Consider the following 15,824-nt stretch of genomic DNA (forward strand, 5'->3'; position numbering starts at 1 on the left):
CGGAAGGGAAGAAAAGCATTGATATAACTTGGTGAGGATAAAGAGTAAAGACAGGAAGCACTGGATAAATGAAAACGGAGGACAATACTATATTTTTTGTCTTAAAATGGAATATTAAACTGTAAAAAACGTGAACATTTTTAAGTACCTGTTCTGGAAAATTTTACATGTATCGAATGAAAACATAGTACCTGAAGCCGAATCAATATGAAGCAAACGATTCAGCGACCAGGGGCAACGTGCCACTAGGATTAGAATATGAAGCCTAGAGCAGTATAAGGAAAGAAGGAGAAAGTTAAAATTTCCCAAGCCTGATGACGTATGAACCTACTGTCCTCAAGAACCTAGGGTTTTCATTCCTGACTTAGACAAACAAAAATGTATGAAGGAAAATAGATTTGATAGTCCAAAAACAAAACAGGGTGGAAGGTGAAGCCATAGAAGAAGTTTCCAATCTGAAAACAAAAATGACATGCTTTAAGGTTTTACTGTCAACTCACTCAAGAACAAACAGATACTCTCTAAGTAGATAACAATGTTCCTGGTAATACTGGGCTAGCAACAGAGCCAGAAGGCATTCGGTAACCTTTTATTTACTTAAAAGCATACCTTGTATATCTGCCTAAGGGGAAAAAATAATACGCTCATTTTTTCTTCTACTTTGCATAACTTGTTTTTAGTTTTAAAGCTATTGTAAAATAGGCAGGCATTTTACTTAATGTTTTTCACAACAAAGCAAGTCATTGAAAAAAATTTAAATGACAAATATATTAAAGAGATTTTATAGGTAATTTTGCCAATTCTTTTCCCTCCAGAGAGCTTCACAGGCAGCAGGATGTCAGCATAAAATTATACAGACTTCTACAGAAAGGAATTCTCCATTTTAAGTAATCCATTTGGTATTTCTCCATGTAGGTAAATGCTTTAGTCGTGTTCCATGAGCATTAGAGACAGAATACGCAATATACTCTGGCTTCTGGTCCCATTTAGTCCCATCTGGTCACTTAACTTCTTAAGAAAGCACTCTGTCAGGTATGAAGTTCTGGATTTCAGTGGTGACGTTGTAACAACATGCTTTATATTATTTAGCAATAATTCTCCAGCAGCTTATTCTGAAAGAAGAAAAAAAGAGTCAGGTTTTACATGCTACATGATGTAGTTAAATGAAAGTAAATATCCAGTTATTTTACATCAGATGATAATTTGACCCATAGTTATTTTTCTTCTGTTTTTCTTTCTGTGCCTCTCTATGCCTGATAAATCTTCATTCTTATCTTTCTACACTCTTCTTTTCCCTCTATCCACGATGTTTAACCTTTACTAAACACTTATAATTTGTTTTTGGTTAGAAAGGAAAATAGGAGGCTGGAATGCCTTATGTGTATAATTAATAATACATAACAGTTACATAAATATTACTTAGCAAATGTTTATTATCTTAAAATAAAATTACATTAGAAAGAAAATAAAATTCAGAGGCGAAGACAAAGAGGTCTTTCTGGACACAGGTATTGTGCAAGAGCAACCTCAGGAGCAGAGTCGATTAATGGACGCAGCTACGTCACAGCACACAGAACCAGAACCTGGAATATCAGTGACCACACTCATAATCTTGATAATATTGATCTTACCCACAGAAAGAGAGTTAGAGGTGAGGCATGTAAGATACAATAATAGCATCACATTTCTAATACCAAGTACAGTAGGAGACGAAAAGCAGAAAGATATACAATTCTAGAATAAACCAATCCTAATAAACTCCAATCTATGAAGAGTAGATACATAAAAAAGCCCAGGGAAAGTTAACAGAATTCAGAATTTCCATTCCCACTATAGGCTTTAGTACCCAATCTGTCCATGGCAGGATTCCTTAGCACCTGATTTTTACTTATTAAAGAACTGTACTTAGAATGTTCTGGTTAAGCGTTGTGAATTTAACACACGGGTTTATTTCTGCTCCATCTAAAACACACGAAAAAATGGTGTGTTTAAATTAAAAAGGATAGACTTACAAAATCAAAGAAAACTAGAGCAATGTAGAATAGAGATAAGTTTTGGAAACTGGAAGCCAAGTAGGCAGTTATTACTGATTTAGGAGACCTGAATGGAGAAGATGTGTGTGTGAGAGGAGAAGAGGGGGGAAACAACAAGAATCTAGCAGTTTCACACCACAGGGGCCTGAGGAATTGGAGGGATCCGTTTCTTTGATGAAGATGCAAGGCGGAACAGAAAGCAAGGTAAGTGGCTGAATCTTTAAAAAGAGCTGCTATATCCCAACCAGCCAAATAATTCTCTCTCTCCTACCTGTGCTTAAGATAAAAGGTTATTCTCTGGAAGAGTCGAACAGTAGAGGATCTCATCTAAGGATACAAGGCACAGGTGAGGGTAAGAGGTAAGTAAGGTACCAAAAATGGGATTTAAGAGGTAACTCACTTACTGAACACTGAGTGCACCATCCCCTGCCCCTCCTGGTGCCTAGACTACCAGCATCCAAGTATAAATGCCCCAACCAGGAAATGGAAGGAAAACCAGATCAAAAGAAAAAATCCCACCCATACTGACAATAGGAGATCCTTCACAACAAGGGCCTGAGTTCCCCCATGGAGAAAATCCATCAGTAAACCAGCCCCTACCAAGAAAGCAGAGCTCCGATGAAATCTTAGCGCCCCACTCCTAATATAAACATGAGGCCAAGCGCCACCAGCCAGTTGTGGAAAGTCTCTAATAGAAAACATGAAAATGAAAACATGCAGAAAAAGAAAGAAACCAAAGCAATTTAAGATGCAAAATAAATTTTTAAAGAATATTTTATTGTCCTTAAAGAAATAAAAGAAATATTATAACTATGGCCCCAAATCAGAATGCTACCAAAAAAAAAAAAAAAAAAGACCATTTCAGATAACAAAAAAAAGTTCTTAGAAAACTAAGATATCATAGCACAAACTAAAAATAAGAGAAAGATTAGAAAATAAAGTTGAGGCTATCTCCCAAAAAAAAAAAAAAACAAAAGAAAAATAGGAGAGAAAACATAGGAAGACAAGAAAATGATTGATTCGGGAAGGCCAGCATTTATATTATAGGAGTTTCAGAGAAAGCAGGCAGAGAAAATGGGAGGGAAAAAATTATCAAAGAAATAAAACAAGGAAAATTCCCCTAATTTAACTGATAGACATGAATCTCCACATTGAAGAGAGCATAAAGTATCCAACAGAAATAAATGGAAATAAAGAAAAACTCAGACCAAAGTCCATCACTGCAAAACTTCATCTCCTAAGGAATAAAGGAGGATCCTAAAATTTTCCAGAGAGAGAAAACTAACACACTAAGGACTGTGCATACAGTACCATAAGCCTTCTCCACAGCAATGCTGAAAGGGGAAACAAATGAAAAAATGCTTTTTAAATGCTGAGGCATTATTTGCTACTTAAAAATTTAAGTTCAAGCTGTCTATCAACTGTGAAAACAGAAAAAAATAATTCCAGTATACATATTCTCAAAAAATTTCTCCCTCCATATATTTACCTGAAACTGCTGGAGAATGTTCTCCATCAAAACAAGGGAGTACATACGTTAGGAAGGCGCAACGTATCTTCCAGCTCTATATCAATCACAGTTCCTAGTTCCAAACAACAACAGAGGACCCTGGATGATGACCTAGATGAAGTTTGTCTGGAAGATGTGGATAATTTATAGAATCATTGGGAGGGCTAGAAAAACAAGGCATGCCACAGCACTGTCACTGAAGAGATGTGACATTTTACATCTCTTGAGCTGTGGTGGGGGTGGGGAGGGGGGATGGGACCATCATGGGAGTCCTCCACGACAAGGACCCAAAGGTTTGGCGCAAGAGCCTAAGAGCAGGACATCTACTGAAGGCCGCTGGTCAGGCAGTGCAGGTGTCTCGCCAGAGGAGCCAGCTGCACCTTCACCCAAGTTGTCCTGAAGACGTTCACGAGTCCTACCAAATGGCATCTTCTATCCCCGTTGGCTGATGATCCGGAAGATGAAGCCTCCTGGCCCGGAAGACAAAACAGCTGCGCTTGTAGGGACTAGAACGGACGACGTGTGTGACCAGAAGGTGCCCAAACTACCGGTGTGCGCGCTGCGCGTGAGCAGCCGCGCCAGAACCGCATCCTCAGGGACCGGAGCAAGATGCTCACCTTTGACCAGCTGGCCCTGGACTCCCCCCGGCGCTGTGGCACCGTCCTGCTCTCCGGTCTTCACAAGGGCCGAGAGGTGTAGAGGCATTTCTGCCAGGCCCGGGAACCGCACAGGCGCACTACGCGCCGCTGCGCTCCCAGGGCTGGAAGTCTGAGCGCGCCAGAGGCGGAGGGTCTCACTGTGGTTACAAAAACTAACTCCAGATCCTGCCTTGTTCTTAAAAAGATTTTGGATGCAAAAAAAATAAAAAATAAAAAAACAGGTCACTGAGGCCTTTTTATTTTGGGCACAAAACCACTGGGGATCTTGCCTGTGGACACCTCAGAGATTACAGTGTAGATACACACGGCTCCAGACACTCGGCGGGAAGCGAGGTGAGAAAAACACTGATTCCGGCCAATCACGTTATTGCAGAGCTAGGGTTTCTGGCCGGGTTCCAGATGGTGAAGGTTGGCTTCCGTAGCAGTTTTAAGAAGGCCGTGAGAACATCATGAGATGGAGAGGGCAGTTAACTACAAGAGGCCCCTGCAAGTATTGGCTGGGGGCCTGGAGCTGCCCCTGCGTACACCAAGAACCCCACCTGACAAACAGTGTTATTTCCTACCACCAGAGAGAGCCTCCCTGTCCTTCCTTGATGCGTCATGAGCCAGGTTCAAGTCAACCTTTTCGCAATTTGTGTCCTGAATGAAAGGGTCTCAGGGAAAATGAGAATCCAGCAGTTTCAGCTGCTGTGCAGTAGTAAGTCACTCTTGACTTTCCTGCAATGTCCACAGAGAGAGGATTTCCCCAATCACAGCAAGGCTTCAGATGCTGGGCATACAAAACAAACAACAAATGTCCTTTTTTTTAAATGTTATCTGTGAAATAGTGGATCTAGAGAGCGTAGGAGAGAGGTGAAGAGAATTTCCCGGAGAACAAGAAGTGTGAGGATGACAGATGTGCATCGGGCCAAGAGAACAGCCAGGCAGACTGAAGCAGGAGAGGAAAGAATTAAAGTTCTGGGAGGAATTTTCCAAAATTCCTATTCCAAAAAATAGAATAGATTATTTGACAACTTTGATTTAGTGGGAAATGGGACTTAGAAGTGTTGAGGATTAGGGGAATATTTAGACAGAGATTATAAGAAAACTAAATAACAATAATAAAGGGCAATTAACTTCACAAAATACAAACAAAAGAGTTGTACAAGAAAGGAAATTTGATAATAATGCTCAACTTGGCTCTGAATTAAACAGTATATATACATAGCCATGATAACTAAAAATCTGAATAAAGATTCAACTTATATATTAAAAACTGGGTTTGTTTGATGGGAAGAGGAAACGTGTGTGAGAGGGTTTAAAAGAGCTACATCTTCCATTTCCACAGTGGGAAGTCAAGACACAACATCTGAAACTGAAGAAGATATTAAAAATAAGTTATTTTGGAACCTAGCTGAACACCAGAGAAAATGGCTAAAAGACTCGAAGGTGGCCTCCGTGGGGGGAGTGAAGAAGTGTTGTGGGGAGGGATGGACAAGAGACTGCGGTTTTACACCTTATATTAGTACTTTTTGATTTTTAAACCATTTCCAAGAATACTTTGAGAAAAAGGACACACGATCCGTAAAAAATAAACATCTGTAACTAGAAAGAGTACAATACTTACTGTTGGTGGCATTACATTACATTATTTGAAAAACTATATGTCAAAATATAGCCAAAACTATAAAGATTTTTATATGTTTTGACTCAGTAATTCCATTTATGGCAATTTATCATAAGGAAACAATTCAATAAAGCAAAATGCTGCTCATTATAGCATTATCTATAATAGCAACAAACAGAAAATAAATGTTCAACAAGAAAAGAAAGGTTTTATAAATTATGGTAAACTTAAGGGCATAAAAGCATTTGTAATTAAAATTTGTAATTATAAGCACAATATAGAAACATAGGAAAATGTTTATGATATATAGTTAAATTAAAAAGGAAGAATATAAAATCATAGATTCCCTGTGCTGCTACTGTTTAAAACCATATTTGCCTGTGGGAAAAACAACTGGAAAGGATAAATAAAAGTAAAAAAACAAAGTTAAAATAAGGTAGAAATGCAAAGAAAAACACCCAGATTGTTTAGCCATTTATAAAGACAACGTACAAACTGAGGAAAGCGTTTGCAATACTTCATGGAAACAGAGCTGCTATCCTTGCGTGAGCTTGTGCGACATGACAAAACACCCCAAAATTTAGAAGTTTAAGACAAAAATAGTTTATTTCGCTCATGACCCTAAGGTCAGAATTTTCTACTGGGTCTTTGGTTCTTCTGGTTTCTGCCGGCTGACTCATATGTTGCCAGGTCTAAGTTGACTTTAGCAATGATGGCTCATCTCTGCTCCACGTGGACTCTCATCCTCCAGCAGGGTAACCCCGACTGGCTCACATGGCAGCTAGGCAGGGTTCCAAGAAACTGAGAGAAGCATGCAAGTCTCTAGAGGCCTAAGCTTGGAAGAGGTACAAGGTCATTTCTGCTATGTTCTGTTGACCAAAACAAGACCCAAGCCTAACTTTGGTACAAAATGAGCACGAAACGGACTCCAAATTTTTAACGGCAGGGCTGAAAAAGAACATTGTGAAGGGAATGGACACAGGAAGGAGTGAAGGAGTGAGTTTTTTGCAACCTGTCATAATTCCTAATACATTAAAAATGTTTTTTAAAAAAGAGAGAAAACAAAAAGCCAACAACTGTACATAAAAATAGCCTTGAGACATATCATATAGCTCACAGAAAAATAAACACAAAACCAATTAAACATGAAAAATTAACATCTTAATAAGATAAATGCAAATTAAACTATATTGAGACACCATTATTTTGCTTATCAGTATAGTAAAATTCCAAAAGCTTGATAATATACTTTGTTGGTGAAACTGTGGGGAAACAAGCACTTTCACACATTATAGGTGAGAATGCAAAATGGTGGGAAAGAATTTGCCAATACATATCAAAATTACATATGCATTCATTCTTTGACCCAGAAATCTCACTTCTAAGAATCTATCCCAAAAATACAATGGTGAGAATATGGGTGAAATTATGCACAAGATTATTCATTAAAGCACGATTTGTAATAGCTAAAGATTGGAAGCAAACACATGTTCATCAGTAGGGAGCTGGTTGAATAAACTTAAAATCCCCACAATGGAATATAATGTAACTGTTCAAAGGAAAATAAGATAGCTCCATAGACAGCTGTGGAGTAACCTCCAAGATTTAATATTAAGTGAAAAAAGAAAGTCATGCTAACATTTATCTAACAGGTCATATGAATATGTATTTGTTTGGTTTCAAAAGAGAACAAGAGGATAAACCATAAAGTCAGTAAATGTTTTTCTTTGAAGGAGAGAGGAACATGGTTGGGGGAGCAAGGATAGAGGTTAGACTTCTCTGAGTATACTTGCTTTGTAGATGTGTTTTGAACCAACAAATATTTTATAATTATAAGAAATAATTATATTAAAATGAAAAACTCTATCCTCAAAATTCAGAAGCAAAATCAAACTTACCATATATTTAGCTGCTGTCTTACCTAACACAGAAAATAATTTCAAATGACTAAAAAAAGTGATTTGCCTGCCCTTTCTGAGTGGAGTGTATGTTGAAGACAAAAAGAACTGGAGAAAAACAAACTATATACTATTGGTTAAAGCAACTATTTATAAATGTTAAATATATGAAAAAGCAAATATGTAATTATGAAATAATAATTAGATAAATAAATAAATAATTAGATAATAATTAGATAATAATTAGATAGATAAATAAATAGATAAATAAATAAATAAATAAATAAATAAATAAATAAATAATTAGAACTCTATAACGATAAATTAGAATTGGAAAAGTCATTATAAACTCATGGTTTGCTTTCTCTTAAAAAAATGATATTCATAAGCTTGTCTACTGAAAAGAGAAAAAGTCCTAGAAACAATATGCAACCATTGGTTAAAACAAACCAACAAAAAAATAAACCCTAGCTTTTATTTTTTTTTATTCTCAAAATACCATTTCCCACTAAAAGCAATCATCGAAGCAATGGCTAACTCCAGATTTGGAAAAGGAGATGTTGAAGATGATCCTGGTCGTCAGGTCATACCTGATAGCAAGGAACCCATCAAAGACTCTGGGGTCATATCCAAAGAACAGAGGAACAGCAAACTTAAAAAGCCTCTTCATGACAAAAATGGACAATTTGTGTAGCAATAAAAATTAAAACTGCAATATGGATTGATGACAAATATGTTAAAATCCACAAGTTCAAAATGACATTTAAAAATATATTAGTCACTTTGGATGATGGTAGATAAGGAATCCATTATTTAGAAAGTGGTTAATAGAGCAAAGCAAGCAAGCATTTAACAGGTCTCTCTCACGTAAAAAAATACTCAAGTCAACAAATTCTCGACCGTAACCTCAGAGAGACAGCCAACCAGATATTATGTGCCTCCTGATGGAAACTACCACACCACATGGAAAGTGTTTTTGCCAAAAGCTAGGAGCCTGAATCAAATCAAGACATACAAATAATCTGGTTTTCGACAAATAAATTGCAGGAACAAAAATTATGGTCGCACATCACTTAACGACAGGGATACGTTCTGAGAGATGCATCGCTAGGCAATGTCATTGTTGTGTGAGCATCATAGAGTGTACCTACACAAACCTCAATGGTACAGCCTACTACACACCCAGGCGATATGGTACTAATCTTACGGGACTGTCCTCCTATATGTGGTCTGTCATTGACTGAAATGTCGTTATGTGGCTGCTGACTGCACTAGGAGGGGTACCTATAGGTTAAAAGATACTAAGGAGGCATATCAAAATAAATGCAATGTTTGACCTTATCTGGATACTGATTTAAACAAAACAATTGTAAACAAGCTATTATATAATCGAGAAAATTTGAACACAGACTTGATATTTGATAATATTAATGGATTATTTCTAATGTTTTTTAGATACGATAATATTATGGCTATGTTTAAAAGGGAGTCTTTACCTTTTAGCAATATATGCTGATATATATACAGATAAAAATATATAATATTTTGATTCTTTTTCAAAATAATCCTATTTTGAGTTAGTGGAATAGGAGGTGGTAGAGATGAGCAAGATCACAATTAAGATCAAGATCAAGTTAATACATCATCTGTGAAATGCATCTTCTCACTCCCAAAAGGACAAACACCAGTAATGTTTTGCAAATTTTCTTCTTGGAATATTTTCTCTGTAGAAATCATTGAAATGAAATTTCAATTCTCTCATTTTCAATATTAAAGATCAATTGCATAAACCAAAGAGAATTCTAGATATTTCATCAAATATTATTCAATTAACAATTCAAACTAAGTGAAATTGTATGTCTCTCATTCCATTTTTTCCATCTTGGTCACTTTTTTCCCTCCTTTTTTTACACTTATTCTCTGTTTATATTTTATCTTCTACTCTTTTTTTATATGGTTTACTTTTTTGTTCCCCATTTCCTTTTTGATGAAATAAATTTACCTATAAGGGAACTTTATTGTGGAAGGGCATTATGAATGTCCAAGGTGAGCATCAAACTTCAGAAATTTGGACCTGTTAGTAACAAAATTCAACTGTAACAGTAACTCTGCAGTATAGTTTTTCCATAGTTATCTACTGGTATGTATAGAAAGACTTAATCACAACAGTAACACCAGAGTTCTCTCATGGCCCAACTGTTAAATAACTCAGCATAATAAATTTAGCTGTTTTCTCGTGAACCACTGATGCGCAAAAATAATTTCCTGCTAATCAGTAATAATGACTATATACCCAGTGAGTCACCGTTACACTTGAAGAAGAAGACTGTGCTAATGCGTGAATAATTGTTGACCTGATTAAGTGTCCAATCTTGCTCTTAGATAAAAAAAGTGCACATCATTTAACAATTCAGCTGTATATGGTCTGTGCAATAAAAGCGAGAGGTAATTTGGATAACTAATGCACCAGCTAAATTCCGTTAGGCAGTTCCCAAAAGTAGGTGATTTCCATCTCTCTTAAACATTTCAGGAACCTACATTTTTCTCTGCCTTGTGTCCTTAATGTGCTGCCAACTATTTTCTAATTTTTTTTCCTAGAGGCAACGGGAAGAAAGAATTAGAGAAAATGAACTAGATGATGGGGTTTTATCTGTCTCTCAGTTAAGAGGGCTTGGGGCTCAGAGAAAAAGCTATTACTAGTTAGTGCCACAGAACATTCCTCTGCACAGCCACTTTTCAATGCTATTAGGAAGGTAAGCCTTTTGGGGAAATGAGAAATGTACAAAATTCCATATACTTAGCAAAGACTAAGTTGGAGTGTGATGAAGAGCTAAGAGCTATTATTTGTCAGGTTACAGTTGTCTCTGATCAAATTGTTACTTCTGTTTGTTTCCCTAAGATTATCTCCCATTAAGTACAAAGAGAGAGCACCTTTGCTCTGCAGAAGTGTCTTGACCTTGTAAATCAGATCAGAGGTACAAAGAAGAAAAGAGCAGAGCAGTCTGGAAAGGAGACAGTGCTCCTTCCTTTATGAATGAGTGTGGTGAGACGTGAATTCTACGTTATTAACAGCTAGGTAAATATACTGGGTCAGAAAAACTTTCTGAAAAATTAAAATAATAGTTTGAATCCTGCAGTAAATCTGTTGGGACAGCATCATGGCAAGTCTCACTGTATATCACTATTTAAAATTTTCATGTCTATTGGGAGAAGGGGAGTTAGTCCACAATCAGATTAAGGGACATAGACAGCACAACAATGTCCTTTCCTTCAAAGGATGCTTTGGTTACCTACGATGATACTATCTGTTTATCACCCAAACTTCACCAGGGCTGAATAACAACAGGAAGTATCCCCACAACAGACACTTAACCAAAACAACGTTAGTGATCCTGATGAGTGATACAGGGGCCTTCCAGGAGTAACTGAGAGATGACTGCATCTCTGAGAAGGGCAGAATATTTTCACTGAATACAGCATTTGGACAGAATCAAAAATGGAAAACAATGGAAAAGCTAGCGCCATCTTCCTTTGGGCAATGTTGTTCTCCTGTCGGTTATGCCCATTTCAAACCATTCACTTTAATTTTAAGGAGAAATGTGAAGCTACCTCAGAGGCACTTTGAAACAACAGAGTAATATTGAGTTTTGGTCTCATGAGGCAAGTATATCTATAAGTTGTCTGCATCTCAATATTTACTCCAGGCTTTATTCATTTAACCTTTCAACTTCTTGTTGTGTGGTGTTCTCCCACATCATGCCATGAGAAGATGGAGTGCCCATTGTACTAAGCTAATGAGTCACTGAGATGGTTCTGCTCACTTAGACTGTAAATAATACTTCTATATTATAGCACCAAATAATAATTATTCTTCATTCTGATGACTCTTGGTCATTAATAAAATGAGTATATAATGATCGTTATGCTCTGTTTAGAAAGGTAAATCATTATATAAATCATTATATAATACACTTTAGAATGAATGACTTCCATTGCAAATGATTAAAACATAAAGCTGCAATGAATAAGGATAATTTGGGTTATCAAGAAAATTTACTGGCCTGAAACCATTTATATTTCATTATATTGTATAATGTACTGCTCTATCAGCATAATAATACTTATCGAAATGTTTATTCCAGTATAGATTTTTCTAACTCTCCAGAGACTCAATATGGTATTTTCTCTTCCGAAATAGAGTCATCCATATTTTGACTGGATTTAGATCAGAAAGAAGGGATTCTGAATGGGGCAAACAAAATGTTAGATGATTCTACTCACAGAGATGAAGTTTGTGTTTCTCTTGATTGATTCAACAGGACACAATGGGTGGTGCTTATGAGTTGTGAGGATTTCATCAGTCTTCCTGTATCTTCTCCTCTCCGAACCCCTCTCTTCCAGGGTTGCATGTCAAGAGACCTAAAAGAAGTGTGCTGCTCTCCTGCCCAGTTAAGCCTCTCGATTCAGGCAGTTCATACAAACACATATCCTTTATCTCATCTCTGAAATAAAAATATATTTCTCTTACTGGCATTGTATTAATATATTTGTTTTTCTCCTTCAGTTGGAATCACCACTAACTTGGTGAGGTTTGCCCTCACGGTGCTGCAGGGAAATAGGATGTTACTTCCTACCTCTCCTGGAGGCCAGAGTAGCAATGATACTCCCCTGCAATTACTTATTCTCAGAGAATAGCAACATTTACTGCACGGTCCAGAGCAGGGAAGGGGGGAAAGTATGTTGCTGAAAAAACCTCCTCCATCATATTTTTGATTACCTCAAGTTGGGTATACGCTTATAATGGTAGGTCAAGATCTTTGAAAAATAATACTATTTGCCTCACCTACTTCCAAAAAAGTTTTATGAAATTGAAAATTAGAGAAATCGTGAAATTAAAAATATGTTTTAAAAAAAGTCAGGTGAAAAACTGAATTCGGTAAATGAGATGTGGAGAAATAAAAATATTATGCCAGAAAACCTAAGCTCAGGAAAAGTTCTCTGGTGGTATGAAAACTTCCTGTGCACCAAGAGAAAGACAGGGAAACAACCAGTTGCACAGTTTTCATCATCGAGATTTAGAAAGCTCGCCTGATTGTTAGGAGAGACTAAGTTTCTCCACATATGAGACTGAAAGGAACCAGTAGTTGACTAATTTTTCCTCTCATCCTCTGGATCAACACAGGCTTCTTTGAGAATACAGAACAAGGACAGAGGGAAGCACAGGAAGGTGGGTTTCTCAAATATACACTGCTGACTAAGAGACATTGTTGGCTCTTTGCTTAAATCCATATGACCATATTTCTTTCATGAGCTATTGCCAAATATCTCTTTAGCTTCTGTAGTGTCTCCTGGACTGTGTATGTATATGTCTCCATGGAGAGCAAAATTAGCAAAGAGATTTAAATTACTGAAATGAATTTCACTGATCTAATATCTAAAATTTTCTCTTCTATCTCAGGCTGTTGCCTTTTTTCTTTCTTATTGACACTTCTGATTTTACAAGAAGAAAGACAAGTTAGTTTCATAACTTCATTGAAGCTCTCTTCAAAGATTTAGTGTGCAAGAAGATTAGAAACACAGACCTAGTTGAGCTTTACTCTACACTGTAGATTTCTATTTTCTATTCTCTCCATGGCCTCTCACAATCCAAATCAATTCAGCAAATATTTATTGAGCACCCACACATGATGAGCTCAGACAGTGCTAGGAGATATAGAGATTGAAAAAGAAATATATGGATTGTATCTTCCCTACAAAATCTTAAATTCTTATTAGAGAGAGAACATATAGAGATTTTTATTTAAGTAGAAAACTTTTAGACATCAAATGAATAAGGACACAAGTGAAAAATACAACAACTAAGATTAGAAGAGAACAATTCATAGAAGATGTAAGACTTGGACAAGACCTTGAAATAAAACTGGTAATCTAGGCCAGGGAAGCAACATCAGTCAAGACATGGAGAAAAGAATAAGTATCAGACTATTGTTGGAGATTGAGATCTGTATACTGGGAGAACTGGAGAGCTGACAGCAGGAGATAAACATGGATAGTGATAATTAACAGTAAATAGAAGGATAATGATATACAGTGGGCAAAGGAAGTATACATGTTTCCCAAGATTAGTGAGTCCATAATTTATATATTAAATATCATCGCATAAACTCTTAAACTCTAAACTGAAACATTGTTTTGTTTCCACGTCTATGAGAGTCTGCAGAAATTGCAGAGGTAAATTTTATTTCCGCTCTACACTAACTGGCTGAGTGAGTCAGAAACCCTGGCAAGCTCTGAGGGCAAGGCATGTTTTACTTTTGCTTGAAAACATTAGCAGCTATTAAAATAATTCTCTTCGTTTCATCTGCTATACAATAGACAGGAAACGCATGGAAGAAAAACAGGTGTACCCAAGATCCATTAGTCCTTTCACAGCTGGGCAGAAATGAAACCCTGCTGTATCAAAGTAATTGGGTTATTATATGAGACTAACTTCACTCCACACCCGTTTTCTCTCTGTGGAGAACATGTAAGTGATCAGCATTTCATATCCCCACCTCACTACATCCCTTTTAAGAATATTTATTTTATACTTTAATAGATAATACATATATTTTGCAGCTTAAATTTATTATTATAAGCTTATTATTCTTTCATTTATTATGTGAGCGCCCACTGTATGTCAGGTGCTCTTATAAGTATTATAAATACAACAATAAACATGGAGACTGAGGTCCCGGTCATTGTGGAGCATACATTCCAGTGAAGGAAGACAGCAACAAACAAGAAGGAGAAAAGTAGACATGATGATTTCAGGCTGCAGTCAGTGCCATAAAGGAAATAAGCAGGGTCATATGACAGAGGGTGATGTGAAGAGGACAAGGCCTTCCCTTGAACAGGTGGTCACAGAAGTGATCCCTGAGGAGGTACCTTGAGTTTAGCTGGAAGGACATAAGGAAGCAGTGGATAGAAGAGTCAGAGGAAGAGCATTCTAGGCAAACAGAACTGCAAATGCAATGGACCTAAGCAGCTGCAAGGAGCCTGGTGTGTTGGAGGAACAGAAAGGGGGTGGTGTAGCTTGGCTGCAGGAAATCAGAGGGAGAATGGGTGGCATGGGCTTGGAAGTTGTGAAGGGACCTCATTGTGTAGAATTTTGTAGGTTTGGCTAAAGAAGAAAAGAGTAGATCAAACAAGAGGTTGAGGACTGTAGGGGAAAGAAGGAAAATTGTCCTCTCATCAGATTAAAAAATATCTTCTAGGGGCCTGCCCGATGGTGCAGTGTTTAAGTGCGCCCACTCAGCTTTGGCAGCCCGGGGTTCATGGGTTCGGATCCCAGGCACGCACCGATGCACCTCTTGTCAAGCCATGCTGTGAGGCAGAATCCCATGTAAAGTAGAGGAAGATGGGCAATGATGTTAGCCCAGGGCCAGTCTTCCTCAGCAAAAAGAGAAGGATTGGCATTAGATGTTAATTCAGGGCTAGTCTTCCTCAAAAAAAAAAAAAATCTTCTAAAACCTTCTTGTCTTAACAAAAACTGTACTCTAGTTTACCAATTTCTTAAGTGGGGAATTTTATTTTTAATTAGCTATTTTAAGCTCTAAAGAGCTAAAGACAAAGTGAATTGAAATTTTTTTCCCTTTGTCTTGGACTTTTTCCAAGAATATTCGTATATACAAAGGAATCTAGATAGAAAACTTCCAAACCATTAGTCAACTAAATTAGACAAGTGTTTATTAGTCTCTTACTGTCTACTTCACTATTCCACACACTGTGGAATTACAAAAGAAGGCAGAAGGCATGGTTCCTGCTCTCAGGGAACTGATAACCTATTTGAGAAGACCTGCATAAAAGCAAAAACTATAGAGAGCAATACTATCACAAATACCTAAATCAGCAGAAGGGATCAGAGCACAAGTTGAATGCTTAGTTTACAAAAAAAAAGTTGTGGGGTGATAAAAAATCACTGTGGGGTGGATTCATCCAAGAATATTGTGTGAAGTAGTTGAGACAAAACCCAGTTATGAAAGAAGGGGTTTGAATTTCTAAACAAAGGATAACATTCACAAAGTTGGGATTGGATACTGGGTTTCTAGGGAAGAGTAGAGACTACAGCTTGTTTAC

The 15,824-nt window shown here is 37.0% G+C and overlaps 1 protein-coding gene and 1 pseudogene across 1 annotated transcript in view; one reads left to right on the forward strand and one right to left on the reverse strand.

The window, feature by feature from the left end:
* Positions 1-237: 237 nt before the first annotated feature.
* The window catches only part of LOC147915113 (uncharacterized), a 55,694-nt gene continuing 40,107 nt past the window's right edge, over positions 238-15,824 (reverse strand). Inside the window, exon 3 of the mRNA XM_087439539.1 lies at positions 238-1,112. Coding sequence (XP_087295665.1) covers positions 1,086-1,112 — 27 coding nt within the window. The 3' untranslated portion in view covers positions 238-1,085. The remainder of the gene's footprint in view (positions 1,113-15,824) is intronic.
* On the forward strand, positions 2,214-4,530 carry LOC147915114 (large ribosomal subunit protein eL18 pseudogene; annotated as a pseudogene).

This window comes from Ceratotherium simum, chromosome 15, assembly GCF_057802395.1.
Source record: "Ceratotherium simum simum isolate JZ-2026a chromosome 15, ASM5780239v1, whole genome shotgun sequence".
Lineage (NCBI taxonomy): Eukaryota > Metazoa > Chordata > Mammalia > Perissodactyla > Rhinocerotidae > Ceratotherium > Ceratotherium simum.